Raw genomic sequence first — 14,140 nt, forward strand, 5'->3', positions numbered from 1 at the left:
AAGTAAAGCGGATTTTTTCCCCTTAAAAATGTAATGATGACAACACATCTTCCAAATATCGCCTCTATCTTTCATGGTATCCATTAGTAAATCCCCTACTACAGGGAAAAAAATGCAATTCATATCATGTAACTCACTAATCAGCAATAGCTCCTCCTCTGTTATAACTGACCTTAGCTGGATTCAGAACTGAAACATTTATTTCTCCTGTCCATCTATCAAGTCCATCTCCTTTCTCCTGCAGACATACTAGAAACAGAAATCTCTCCATCACTCTCATGAGCATCTCCCTGCTTAAGAACGAACAATGAAAAATAAATGCTAATACAGGTAAACAAAAGCTGCATCATTCTCTTGCTCTCAGTGGCAGGCCTTTGATTACTCCATTCCCAACATTGATACTATTGCCAAAATGACACAGAAATGCTTGGTTGCCAAGAGATGACACAGCTTTAAAATGGCAGGTTGCTCGGTTGGTTGTTTCACTGTTGAGTGCTGCCTGCAACGGTCAAGTTTTCTCACACAGATAGACAAGAGTCTTGATGCAGCTCAAGGAGGGCAACTTCACTCAAAGGCCAGAAGACACCTCCCACCTACTTGTCTACTAAAACTGTAACTTATCTTGCTTCGTGGCCGAAAACAGAACGAATCTACATCAGTAAAAACCCTAAGCGCATTCAGGTAGAGCTATATATTTTTACTGAATGATCTCCACCATCTAGAACAACGAGGGAATTATTTGCCATGTAAGTCAGTCCTACAGGATATGAAAGTCCATGGCTGATTATAGGCTTAAAAACAGGAAATTCCTCAGGTTTCCCTAGACATACTACAGCCTGGTTATATACATCTGTTACTATAACTTGACCCTCTTTGTCAAAGGCCACAGCCGTTGCATATATTTTGGAGGGGAAGATGAGGTTCAGCCCAAAGCTATCCATCTGGCCGATGAGCTTCATGTCCGCACTGAATATCTTCACTCGGGTGCTGCTGTTGTTGGCTCCTTTGGCTCTGAGGTGCTCTATGACAGCAATGGCACCCGAGGCCTGCGCGACAGCCACCCCTCTGGGGCTGCTCAGTTTGGACTGGATCACCTGCAGCTTCCTCAGCTTTCCCTTCCCAAAGTCGGCTGCCAAGCGGTACAGGGCCCCGGCCTCCGAATCCGTCACCACGACCTCGTTCTCCCGCATGACGTCCAAGCCCCAGGGCAAGGAGAAGCCCTCTCGGACGGCCAGCGTGCCCCGGCCCTCCAGGTCGAACGCCTTCACGGAGCGGTCCCCGCCGTCGCTGACCACCACGTGCCCGTCCAGCGTCACCGCCACGTCCAGCGGGTACTTGATGTCGTTGCCCGCCTCGCCCCGCTCGCCGAACTGCCGCACGCAGGCGCCGCTCATGCCGAACACCTTGATCCTCTTCTTGCCGTCGTGCGCCACGGCCAGCCGGCTGGAGCGCGGGCACGCCGCCACCCCGCTGGGGTTCACCAGCTGCCCCCAGCCGCCCAGGGAGAGCCGCAGCGCCGGGCCCGGCAGCGCCGCCGCGGCCGGAGCCGCCGCGGCCGAGGCGGGGCTGCCGGCGGCGCCCGCGGCCTCGAGCAGCTGCAGCAGCGGGAGGCAGTCGCTGGTCTCGGAGGAGCCCCACGCGCGGCGGCAGAAGGGGCACTCGAGGCCGCGGCGCCCCGCGGCGCCCAGCGCCGCCGCGCAGCCCTGGCACAGCACGTGGCCGCAGGGCAGGTTGCGCGGGCGGCGCTGCCCGCTCGGCCCGTACGGCTCGAAGCACACCTTGCACTCCAGCAGCGCCAGCAGCTCCTCCGCCGCCGCCGCCGCCGCCATGCCCGCGGGGAGCGGGAGCGAGGCGCGGAGGCGGCGGCCGTGGGAAACAGCGGCGGCGGGCGGCAGGGAACGGGGCGGAGTGAGGGGGGTGAGGCGGGGAAATGGCGGCCGGCAGCTGGGCGACGGGGCGGGGAAAGGACGGCGGCGACGGGGCGGGGAAATGGCGGCGGCGACGGGGAGAAGGGGCGGGGAAATGGCGGCGGCGACGACGGAGAGAAGGGGCGGGGAAATGGCGACGGCGACGGGGTGAAGAGGAGGACGGAAGAGGACGGGGCGGGAGGTGGAAATGGCGGCGGCGGGATGGGAAGGACGAGGCGGAACTAAGGGGACGGGGCGGGGAAATGGCGGCAGCTGCCCCCTACAGACTCCGGTTTCGTGGCCGCCCACCGGCTCTCTCGCCTAAATAACGGCGTTGGCGCCGTCTCCCTTCGCCAGGGGAGAAGCGGGGTGGGATGCGTGGGCTATCGATGCCTGCTTGGTGAAACGAAATTCTTGTTTAAATTGTACCACTGAAGAAAAAATAGTAAGGATTCGCCACTTAAAATGTGAGCTGCATGCTTCTACACACAGCCAGCTTCCGTGTTATTACAGTGCTCCTTATATAGGTGTAAAAGGGTGGCTTCACTTTCATACGACCTCCCCTTCTGTTCAGGGAAGCTTTGGGAAAATGCAATGGAAACATTTACCTAAATCGCTAAGAGCTGCTTTTCCCCAGCAGGTGAATATACCCATGTTGTTGGGTGCATGGACAGCGCGCCTGCTCTTCCTGCAAGGCGGCGCGTTTCCGCTGCGCTCTCCGGATAAAGGTGGAGTACGTACACGGTGCTGGATCCCTCCCAAATATCCTGACACCGCTCATCTGACACAGCTCCCACCAGGCTGTTAGGCATCCAGAAATCCTGCGCTGTCCCCTATTCCTCCCCCCGGTTCGGTATTCCCAGGCACGCAGCGGCCTCGTGCTGAGCAGCTGGCCTTTTCACATGTACAGATATCTGATAGTCCAAGATAAATTTCAACAGCTCTCATAACAAACCTAAGGAAAAAAATATCTGGACAAAAAAAAAGGAGTATTTTTTTTCCTTTCTCTCAACCTGGTCTGAAACAGAAGCAACACCCAGGGTCTATGAGCAATATTGAGAGTTGTAATGATACTGTGTTGCGCCAGCATGCCCTGTGCACCAAGCCAATAAGCCCACTGCGTTGGAAGCCACACAAAGGTCTTTATTTAAATCTGCGTGGATTCGGGTGCTTGGCCATCCTTTGCAGAGCAAGCACACCTGCATGAGAGAGCTGGTTCTATTTAACTAGAGTTGACTATGGAAATTTCTACCTGTAAGTGTGTGATTGGTTAGTTTGCTAATGAATTTTCTTATGAACATGCGTGTTATATAGGTTCCTCTGCTTCAGACACTGGGTAGCAGTCATTATCGTATTAATGGCAAATGCTAATTAACAGACTAATTTTTAGTATGTTAATGAAGCTTAAACAGGTTTAGGTTACTTTAGGTCTTTTGCTGATCAATTCAGCTTTGTCTCTGGGTATGTGCAGGCCTTGCCCTCTACACGCTGTTACTAGGTTGATTTTTTTTTTTTTTTTTTTTTTAAATCTCAAGGGCCACAAGTAACAGGCCACAAGTTGGGGACTACTGTGCTAAAGGCATCAGACCGGCCTGCAGCTCTAAGACTGCAGCACCTGTAATGAACAGCAACAGCTGGTCAAAAGGACAATCAGATAAAGCTTTGAACTGTATATTTTTGGAGCTCAAAGGTGACATTCACTTTTTAGAAAGCCACACAGCTTTTATTTTCATTCTGGCCATAGTAAATGACAGTATATACTACCTTGCAATCATACCTTTCATCTGCTTTGAAATGAACTGGCAAGGGGACAAGGCTAGGGCAAGAAAGTTTTGAATTTTATGAGAAACACTCAAAAGGAGTGTTTCTGTATCATGATAAATAAATAACCAGAAACTCAAAAGGAACCCTCCAAATTCTGTAATTTTGAAAATTGCAAAGGTGTTTATAAGGCAACAATAGAAGACTTTCAAAAGGGCTTGTGTCCAGGCAAACGTGTAAAAGCTCTGCGGGCTTTCCTTGACCCACTCCTGCAACGTACAACCTCTGTGCCAGTTGCCTACCTGCAACTGCATCTTGCAGAAGAGCGCAGCATATTTACAAGCAACTGCAGGCACATTTTCTGCTTCCCTGTCAGCTGCTTCACTTCTCTCACCTATTTCCCACTCGATTATAAATCCCCCTCGGCAGCTGCTGCCAACTCTTCCTGTCTGCTCGCTGCTGGTTAGTCTGTTGGCCTGTAATCGTGACTAACAGGGACAGGGAGAAACAACTCATGCCAGCTTCCCGCCTCTCCTGCCCGGCTGCCGTTACTGGCGTGAGGCCAGTGCTACAGGAAATGCTATTTGAGGAGCTGCAGCCGTTATTCCCAGGTCTGCGAGTGTCCGAGGTAGAACTCACAGCTCCAGAGAGACGGCATCTACCGACCACCACAGAAAAGGGTCGTTTTCTTTAGTTCAGATTACTTGAATGAACATAGAAGAAAAAGATCCACTTTTAAAGTGCTTATTTATGCATGGAGTTTACAAAAAGCAAATCAGGTGAGGCAGTTACGTAAGAGAGTTAATTTTGAAAGCAAAATCACTACAAGATCAGTGCTGCACGGACATTTTTCCATATGCTGAAGCTTGCTTTTAGAGTGCTTCAAAATGTGTCTGGTTTTAAAGAAGATTAAAAAAAGGTGGAAGTTATTTTAATTAATTTCTTGATTTTTTAAATCAAACTTTAGTATATACAGCACCTCCAGAAAATAATCTAGTCCCCAGTCTCTGTGCCTGTCTGAAAAGGCATTGACTTTTTCAAGACACTTAATTTCACACTGGCTCCCTGTAAAGGAGGAAAGAATAGTGTATTATTGTAATGTAAGTCATGGAAAAAATGCAAACTATCAGGAAAAACATGTGTTTTCATAGTGCTAACACAAATGGGCTGAGCAGAGCTTGATAGTTTTTCTTGCACTAGTACCAGCAATGAACTGTGCATGGGTACTGTGGTGGTCACAGAAAGGCATTAACTTAAGTGAACCGAGGGCCATATCAAGCATATTGAGAAGTGTGTCTAAAATTAAATTCCAGCAGTTATTCTGACTTTCCTTATTTTGATGGATTTAAGTTACACATTTAATGCTTCCTTTAGGAGGGCATTTTATTTTTCTTCTTCTGTTCTAAAAGTACAGCAGAAACTGTAGAACTAACATGCAAAGGTACTAAAACTGGGGTAGCTAGTGATGAGGTGCAGAGAAGGTTGTTAAACAGGACTGAGTATGGTTTGAATCCTAGGAGAATTAAAAGCTACCAGGCCGTCTTACATGTCCATCTTACGAGTGACATGTTTCCTCATATCTTCTGAGGAGCTGAGAATTTTCCTTAACAACAAAATCTTTCTGGCAAAATTATATTTATTTCCCCCGTTATTTTTTCCATTACTCCACCTCTTACGTAAGAGATGAACAAATGAGTCAGTATCACTTGCCGCAGGGCAAGATAGAAGCGCGTTAACGTATTTGCATGCTCTGGAAAAATCATAACTGTTAGCCAAAAGATAACTCACCAAACAAGCTTGTAATTTCAGATTCAGGAACATAAAACGGTGGGCCTGGAAAGCGAATGGGTAGAGCTAGTCAGAGAGAAGGGCAAGGAAGGCGACGAGCATTTCCTACCGCAGCTGGAGCACTAGCCCCACCGCGCACAGCAGCCAGCCCACAGCGCTGGCCCCAGGGCGACCACCCTCTGCAGCAGCCAGAAAACAGCATCTCCAGCGACACGAGGCCCATCAGGGCCTCACCGGGCAGCTCCCGGTGCCCTGTCCGGACTGTTTCCAGACTACTGCCACTGTAGCCGCGTTGTCAGAGCGGGATAGTCATGGCTATGCCATGGATGCCACCACTGTGTGTGTTGTGTGAGCATCAAGCCATTGGTACTATAACGGTGTAACTAAAGCAAAAAGCTCAGTGGGAGGGAGAGCAATGAATTAAACTGCTGTGGTTAATGACAGCAAGGGCTGCTCTGTGAAGGGTAATTGAGGAATCCAAAAATCAATGAGAAACTGGTTTCTTTTGAGAGCTAACCAAAAAAAAACTTGATATCTCCCCAAATTCTGATATATAATAAAAGTTATGAAATGCTAAAGTACTTTATGACTTTATAGAATTTCACCTTTTCCAGGCACATTCAGACCTGACCATGACTGGGATTGAAAGGGAAATACAAGATGGGCAATACATTTGGTTACGAGTATTGAGCAATGATCCATCATAGTTAGATAGTCTTGGGAATGTGTCAGGGTCCCAAGGAGGGATGGGACATTCAGTGTGTTAAAACACTATTTTTGTCCTCCACTTGCTCTTAGCACACCTGGATGCCACAGAAAAAGCAAATTTAGTCTCAAGTTTCGTCAACATTATTATTATTATTATTTTTGCCACAATTGTATTGGTGTGATTTGCTGACACAGACATGTTGATAAAAGCACTGGGGAAGATATTAATATATCAGTCTCATCTATATACAATTTATATTAAGGCATGCAAAATCAAAACATGAACAGTGCAAAGTTATTACCTTTGTGTTTGTTTGGATCATATAAAACAGTAACGAGGAGGTAAGAAGAATTTTTCTCCATTAGGGAGATCATCAAACTGGCATAGCTGAAAGGAGAGAGTTGCATTCTGTTATTTTGGAACTGTACAAACATTTTAGCATAGCATTCAAAAATACTCAAAAAAAAACAGTAGTATGATGTATTCCTATGCGGAGACAAGTTCAACTGAAATGCACAGAAAATAAGCAGAGATAGATAAGCATGAAATTCACGCAATACATCTTAAATGTTACTGTATACTTTTCATAAACAAGCATTTTTCTTCCCCCCATATTAGTTTCTCAGCTAGCAGACAAAACAGAATTTGTCTATCACAATCTGTAATTACTACACAGTATTGTACATAGCTTGTACAGTTATTGTGAAAGCAAGACTGTATAACCACTTAAAAGGTCCTGCTGGTAGGACCAAACTAAATTTGGGTGGGCTATAGGCAAGAAGGAAGAATTGCAATAAAGGGAAGTGCGGCTAAGAAGAACAAAGACAGGGAGGAGAAGCAGATGGACTGAAAAGGAAATAATAACATTCAGATGAGACTTGCAGCTCTGCTTCTGATGGGTTGCACAAAACCACATCTTTTCCCACCAAGAGGCAGGACAGCTTCCTGACGGAAGCCCACAAGTCGAGAGTGCTCTGCCACTGCAGCTGAGGCCTGTGGTGGGTAAGAGCTTGTGAGGCCGCTCTGAGCAATGAGGGAGGACTCACCCGCACGTAGCAGGAGTCAGAAGCACCTAATCACTAGATACATCACAAAAAGAGAAAGCATCAGCAAAGCAAGGTTACTAACCGTTCTCTGTCACATGGGTTGACAGCCACTAGAGCTCCTCTGTCCCAAACCCCATCAAACTTGCCAACAACTGCACTGCAGGAAGATGAGAGAAAGATTTTAAAATACTAGAAAGGCGCATTTGTTTTCACTCAGATACTCCTGTGAAATCACGAGGAGTCTCCAGCTAGCTGTGCAGATACCCCTGTAGCTGATTTGTTGTTTGGGTTCGGCATCCTCCCACTCCACAGCGTAATGAACGGGGCCTCAAGAAACCCGCCCCGCATGCGGCCCTGCCGGTAGGACACAGATGTGCAGCATTTCCCCAGCACTTAATGGTGCCGAAACAAGGCCAGAGGAAGAAATCCAGGCTGAACATTCCTCTTCTGGGCTACAAGCTTGGTTTTTGGCAATTGAACCCTGCTGTGACCCTTGAGACAGCACCGACACACACTCAGATGTCCCTGGATCCCGGCCACCTTCTAACGCCACACGCGAGCTCAAACGCGGCCTAGGGAGGGCGCCTCATTGCATTGGTCTTGCTGAGCTCAACGCACCCAGCAGTGCAAGACCTGTCTGGTTCCAGCTACATGCTCGGGACAGTTAGCTTCAGGCTGAAATTAGTTTAACTTGAGAACAGTTACGTTACATTGCTGCTCACGTTGGCCTAGCCTCCTCATAAATACTGTTACTTACTGTTATATACACTAGCAAATGGCCAAGGCTATGGGGAACTGCCTGTGCTAACGGTTGGTAAGAGCAGCCAGGGTGACACTAGAGATGAGGATGTCACAGGGAGGGAAGGAAGTTTCATTGCTGGTAATTATTAAAGCAGGCGTTTAGAGACTAATGTAAAAATAAAGTAAATTGCAAAATTTTAAAGCAAGTTATAAAGAGGTAAGTGTCCTTAAGAGGAAATTATGGGATGGAATTGCACAAAACCTTCTTTCCCTAATGGGAGAGTCTGGTTGCGCCAGCTCTTGCCCCGCCGTCCTCCCTACCCGCTGCTCATCACGTTGCGACAGCATCGCTGAGCGCTGGCACCTAACCCCGTGCTGATCCTGGGTGTCCCGCTCTAATGCGATGAGACACGATAAGGCTTTCATGTCTTGACTTCTTTTAAAGCCTGCCAAGACTAGGATCTAATTTAGATATCCAGCCTTAACTGAAAGGAGGTCTTTTTTAAAGAGACAGTGAGGGCGCAGCGAGGGCGAAGGGAAAGCGGCTGTGTCTGGCAAGGCAGGTGCAGACCTAGCCTGAGGTTTGGACAACATTCTCCTCTATGCACAGCGAAGCCCTTGCAGTTTTCTGCACCTGGTCTTTCTCCCCGGCTTTAATCTGGTCTAATTGTAAGGACGATGCTACAAGTATTCATAAAAATTTACATGTAAAAATCCACATAACAGCGCCACAGATTTTAACAGTACCCCACTGGATTTGGGCAGTAAAGCTGTGAATTGCTATCTCTGCACGTATTTAGGAGTTTCAGTTTATATGTATATATATATATATATACACACACACACATATATATAAGACTGACAACCATAATTGTGTTAGGACCCGCAGTGGTTGTGTAATATAAGTGTTTTACATACTTCCCAGGGTTCCCACGAAGAGCAGTAATTCCTGTTAGTCATTAACTAACGAAAGAGTCTTTGAAACGTCTCATTCTGACAAAGGTCATGAGCACATCCGAGTTCTCCTGCCTAATGAACGCTCTGCACTGAGATCAAAAGCACTTGCTTGCAGACCAGCCCCAGCAAGAGCGAAATAGGTTTAATTTCCATAATTACTAGGGAATTAATCAAATTGTCTGTACATAGAAACTACAACATTGTGCATTTTTCTAGTCACACATAGATACCTGCTGACTGCGGAATGAGACTCATTTTCACCTTCAAATTCTTCGTAAGAACCATGCACCAGAACCTGCATCTGCCAATTTATTTTGTGGGTGATGAACTATGTACTGGATCCAGAGATACACACTGACTTTTTTTCTTTCTTTCTTTTTCTTAATTGCATATTTTCATTTTATTTTCTAATGTCATTCCTGTGTGTTATGATGGAAGTCATGAATTTTACCATGCTACCTGCTACTAAAATTTAGAACTGAAATTTTCAAAAACTGCTGACAAGAAGCTCAAGCATTTCCTGGGCAACCCATCAACTCGTAGCGAGGAGGATTTAAAGGAATCTACATAGCAAGGGCAAGGAGGAAACCAGGCAGTACCTACCAAGCCACTTCCACATTACCACTCATCTGTTCCAAGGCATCCATCTTTGCAGAACTAGTTACACACGCACTGTTTAAGCCAAATGGAGTCGACTACACCAGGAAGAATTCTAGCTGCAAGTCCACTGTCTAAAAGACTTTGGTCTCTAGTAGTAAATTTATTTATTTTTTTTCTTTCCTCCCAATTTATGCTGTTTAAAAATGAGCATCATAAAGTAAACACTATATTTTGGTTTCCTAAATTACCTATTACAGCTGTATTTTTAGTAGCTCTGAAAGGACTACTCAAGTAAAGGCTATGAATTGACTTCCTCCTCCCTAACAACTGTGGGTTGATATTTGCAGCCCGATCCTGACAGTTGCTTTGCAGGAAAAGCAAGAAACGCACAACACCTCACCAAATCCCTTTGACTCTACAGAACATTGCACCCAAGTTAAGACCTACTGGATGGGGGAACCACAGTGCAGGACTCGGGGCACCTTCAGCTCCCTACAAGACACGTTGCCTCCTTGCAGCACCGGACACGACGCAGCCCTCCTGCACAGCCCCCAGCTGCCCCCGCGCTGGCCTAGGTCTGAGCATCTTTTAAATGTTCCCATTGCCACCACCACCAGAACCATCCTGGGAAGGAGGAAACCAGCCAAATGCATTAATGTCTATGGCACAGTCCTCTGTGCTTGAGGCTGGAGAGAGTCCTAAGTCCTGCTGTGCGCTCTGTACAACCCTGTGATTTTCAAGATCTCCCAGCAGGTAAACCAGGAGCTGAAAGTTAGGTGCAAAGCCACCAGAAAATGTTGAGGCCACACAAAACTACAGACTGAAACATCTGTCAGGACCTTATAGTGCTGACCCTACTAAGGTTTTAGCATTTTCCGTTGTGCCTTTAATCTAGAAAATAAGGGCCCCAGAGCACCAAAGACCCTTTAGAAGACACCAGTAGTTCAGGCCATGTTTGCCAAGATACTTGTGAAATCCTTTTTTGACAATACAGTGTGTAGAGTGTCCCAACACTGCAGGGATGCAACCTTCTTTTAGCCATGTGAGAAAGGCGTGTTGAGTAAAGCAGGGGGTACTTAACCGATGGATACAGCATGGACACTACGCATACATTAATGAGGGAGTCAAAGGAGAAGCTTTCCAAAAAGACACCTCTGTTTTACTTGTTGCTTTTACTGAGCAACTCTGAATATAGGGCTGTGTTCGAATTCTGCTTGTTGGAATCTATCACGACACTAAATGTAACTTGGTTTTACCGTAAAAGCAGACACGTTTTCCTGTAACTTTCATATGGCACCTTAGAACAACAAGCCTTTTTAAGATATATAGTTGACATCTTTATCTAATGGTCAACAATAGAGTTATTTTTTGAGGAATGTTGGCTATTCACATTTATCAAAGAAATCAACAGGAGTTTTCTTGAGAGGCCTTGTTCCAAATAATCATGGCTAGTCCATATAAAATAATTTAACAATATTAATACACATTTGACTATAGAAAACCGTAGAACACATTGTATTCCTACCTGGACAAATCATAAATACTGCAGCAGTACAGAGAAATGTTCCCAGACGTGCTCTACAAGGAAAGCAAGGAAAAGAGCGTTTAGTGAACTGCATGCCTAAATATGCACTTAGGTCCAACAGGGAGAACCGCGAGGAACATTCTCCACCGTTCTTTTCGGAGCCGCCTCTCCCGCCCCTCTCCCTGGAGCTCCCGGTTGAGCGAGGCCGCGCCGCGGGCTCGAGACCGTCGCAGCGCCCGCGGGCCGCGTACCTGCAGGACCTTCGCGCCCGGGATCCCCGGCACGGGCTCCTCGCGGTAGGGCAGGCCTTGCTCGCTGAAGAACTCCCTCAGCGCCTGCTCGCTGATCTCCGCGCCGACCACGCGGTGCCCCAGGTCCGCCAGCCTGCGCCCGCCACAGAAAGCGCCCACGGTCACCGGGGCCCCCAGGTTGGGCCACCAGCACGGAAACATACACCCAACAGCACGTACTCTTGGAGGAACGCCTCCCCACCTCCCTGTTTTAGGGGGTATCGCTGTGCCCAAGGCTGACTTACTAGAGTTTTCATATTTTATTGACAATTCACCTCATGTGATCCAAGTTTAAATCAGCACTGTTTGGATCAGGACTTTCTAAACTTAATTCAGACCACCTTCCCAGAGTGATATGGCAGCTGCCTCTACAAGCAGTCGCTCTGGCACAACTGATCTCGCTGGCACCAAAGGAAGCACCAGGGCTTCAGCAGCAGGCGGACTTGGGACAACGAGCAGGACTTCAGGTTAGTCCTTAACCCACGCTACTATGCAAAAAGTCAATAAGCGTGAGCAAACTTCCTCCTCCCTTTGGTGCCCCATAAGGCTGCTATGCTGCCAGTTGAGCCTGTTCCCACAGGCCAGGCCAAGGTTGCAGGGTTGGGACTTCCCCTTCTCCCTTCCTCCCTCCCCACAACTTGTTTTCTCCCCCCGCCCCGCCTTATTTATTTATTTATTTATTTATTTATTTCTGTGTTTTACCATTTCATTTCTACTGCTTTACCACAAAGTGGGAAAAATATCCTCAGTCCATTGCGGCCGTTTAGAAGGACATCCAGATACTTCTTTAGGAGCCTGCAGAAGAAAAGGCGTTTGTCACTGAACGCTGGGACTGTGTGTGTCGGCACGTTCAAAGCCAAGTGCCACACGATATGCCACGTAACACACAAACTCTGTGACAGGCTGCACTTCTCATTTCAAGCTGCTCGATGCAATTAGGAGTAAAAACAGGACAGAAAATCCTCCACCTTCCATTTACTTGGAAGCAAAATAAATTAAATTTCTGTTGGGAAAAAGCACAGCTGACTCTTAAGGAAAACAACCGAATCACACTACCTCCAGAAGGACCACATTAGGCTACTTGTACGGAATGATAATTAAACCTCTGTATCAATCCAATCACCCACATATGCCTGAAACATAATTTTCACTGATAGCAAAAGTGCGTAATTGTTTTTGTCCTGCCCTTATGGAGCTCCAATGCCCTCTGCATGTTTCAGGTCCTGGGTTCACACACAGAGCTCTGTGGCTTAAAACCCCCTTAAAGGAGTAAAAGCTGCAAGAGCCAAACGTCCCTTTCTTTCCTCTGCTTTACGACAAATGCGGGTCACAAAACTATTTGCGTTTATTTTAGCTCCAAGCTGCGCCCGCATGAATGACGTTCCCGTCCTACGCGCTACGTTTTCACCGCGGACTCGGCCAGGGGCTCGAGCCGCTCGTCCCGCCGCAAGGCTGACGTACGGGTGCCCGTGCTCCTGGTGGAATCCCGTTTTCCCGGCCGCCCATTTCTGCAGCCACTCCTCGGCGGGCACCGCTCTGTGCCGCTGCGCCGCGGCGCCCGCCATCGTCCTGCGCGGAAAACAACGTGCCGGCAAGTGAAACGACGAGATAACGGGGTAAAATCGAGCAACGGGAAACACGATAAAATACAGCAAACAGGATAAGATAAGACAGAATGGAGCGAAATAAAATAAGCAGAATAACCCGGAACCCAACCAGCAGCTCGGGGAGGAGGGGGTGCTCCAGAGCCGCGCAGAAACGCCGCTGGAGCGGCGGCCTGCGCGGAGAGGCCCTGCCCGCAGGAGAGGAAAGCATGAAACAACACAATATACATACATATATATATATATATATATATCCATATACCTACACGCGCACGTACGCGCGCGATACGCACCCTCGCGCGTGTCCGCGGCGCGCGCCGCCCCGCGCTCCCGCCCCTCGCGACGCAGCGCCCAGAGCGGAAGCGGCGGCAGGAGGGGGCGGGCGCAGCGCGCTCGCACCGGCGGCGGCGGCGGCAGGAGGAGGATGACGGCGACGGCGGCTGTGGCGGTGGCGGTGAGTGACCCCCCTCCTTCCGCCGCTGCCCCCGCGGGGCTCTGCGCGGCCGCGCTCACCCCGCACCCCTTCTCCTTCCCCTTCCCCGGCTCTTCTCCCCGCTGCAGCTCTAGCAGGAGGCGGCGCGGACACGCGTGGATGTGGTCGCCGGCCCCCGACTCCGGCGGCGCCAGGTGAGCGTTCCCCCGCCGGGACCCCCTCGCCGGGACACGCGCCCCACAGCCCCCCACGGGAGCCCCGGCGCGTCCCGTGCCCGCGGCAGCCGCGGGCTGTCACTGCGCAGGCCGGGACGGGGAATACGGTCCGGGAGAGGGACCCCGGTTTCGGGAGGGGGCGGCGCTGTCAGCCTGCGCTGCCCCACGCGAGGCTGCTGTCCTGGCTCGAGGTGAGCTCGACGTGTGAGCTGCTGGGGCCCACGCGGCCTCCCCGTCCAGCTCCTCTTCTTTCCCCTCTGTGTGCCTATATCTTCTCCTTTTCTATCTTTTTTTCTCTTTTTTTCCCCTCTTATCTCCCTTTCCTTTTATTTTTTATTTTATTTTTTTAAGGCCAGCTTGCTGTCACCTGTGCGCGTCAGCCCTGTGACACGCGCTCCCACGGCCGCGTGCTGCAGGCGGGGGAGACCTGCCTGTCCTTCTGTCTCTCCTTCTGCCTTCTCTTAAAGGGGTTATTTTCCCAAGACCAGGCTGTGGTTATGGGGTGCGGCGTCGGGTAAAGCTCCGCACCGTAAGCGGCGTCAGCGTGGTGCTTGGCAAGCTGTG

The 14,140-nt window shown here is 49.1% G+C and overlaps 2 protein-coding genes across 2 annotated transcripts; both read right to left on the reverse strand.

Moving 5' to 3' along the window:
- Positions 1-672: 672 nt before the first annotated feature.
- Positions 673-1,838, reverse strand: NHLRC1 (NHL repeat containing E3 ubiquitin protein ligase 1). Its single transcript, XM_010225336.2, has one exon. The coding sequence runs from the start codon at positions 1,827-1,829 to the stop codon at positions 678-680; it is 1,152 nt and encodes a 383-aa protein (XP_010223638.2). The 5' UTR covers positions 1,830-1,838; the 3' UTR covers positions 673-677.
- A 2,760-nt stretch (positions 1,839-4,598) lies between these two features.
- Positions 4,599-12,889, reverse strand: TPMT (thiopurine S-methyltransferase). The gene is made up of 8 exons (XM_010225337.2): positions 12,786-12,889; positions 12,027-12,119; positions 11,286-11,418; positions 11,035-11,087; positions 7,294-7,368; positions 6,467-6,552; positions 5,457-5,501; positions 4,599-4,733 (listed from the first exon to the last, which is right to left on the reverse strand). The coding sequence occupies exons 1-8, from the start codon at positions 12,887-12,889 to the stop codon at positions 4,600-4,602; spliced, it is 723 nt and encodes a 240-aa protein (XP_010223639.2). The 3' UTR covers position 4,599.
- Between the last annotated feature and the right edge of the window lie 1,251 nt (positions 12,890-14,140).

The sequence above is a fragment of the Tinamus guttatus genome, unplaced genomic scaffold (assembly GCF_059628265.1).
Source record: "Tinamus guttatus ecotype Peru unplaced genomic scaffold, ASM5962826v1 Tinamus_guttatus_pri_ptg000497l, whole genome shotgun sequence".
NCBI lineage: Eukaryota > Metazoa > Chordata > Aves > Tinamiformes > Tinamidae > Tinamus > Tinamus guttatus.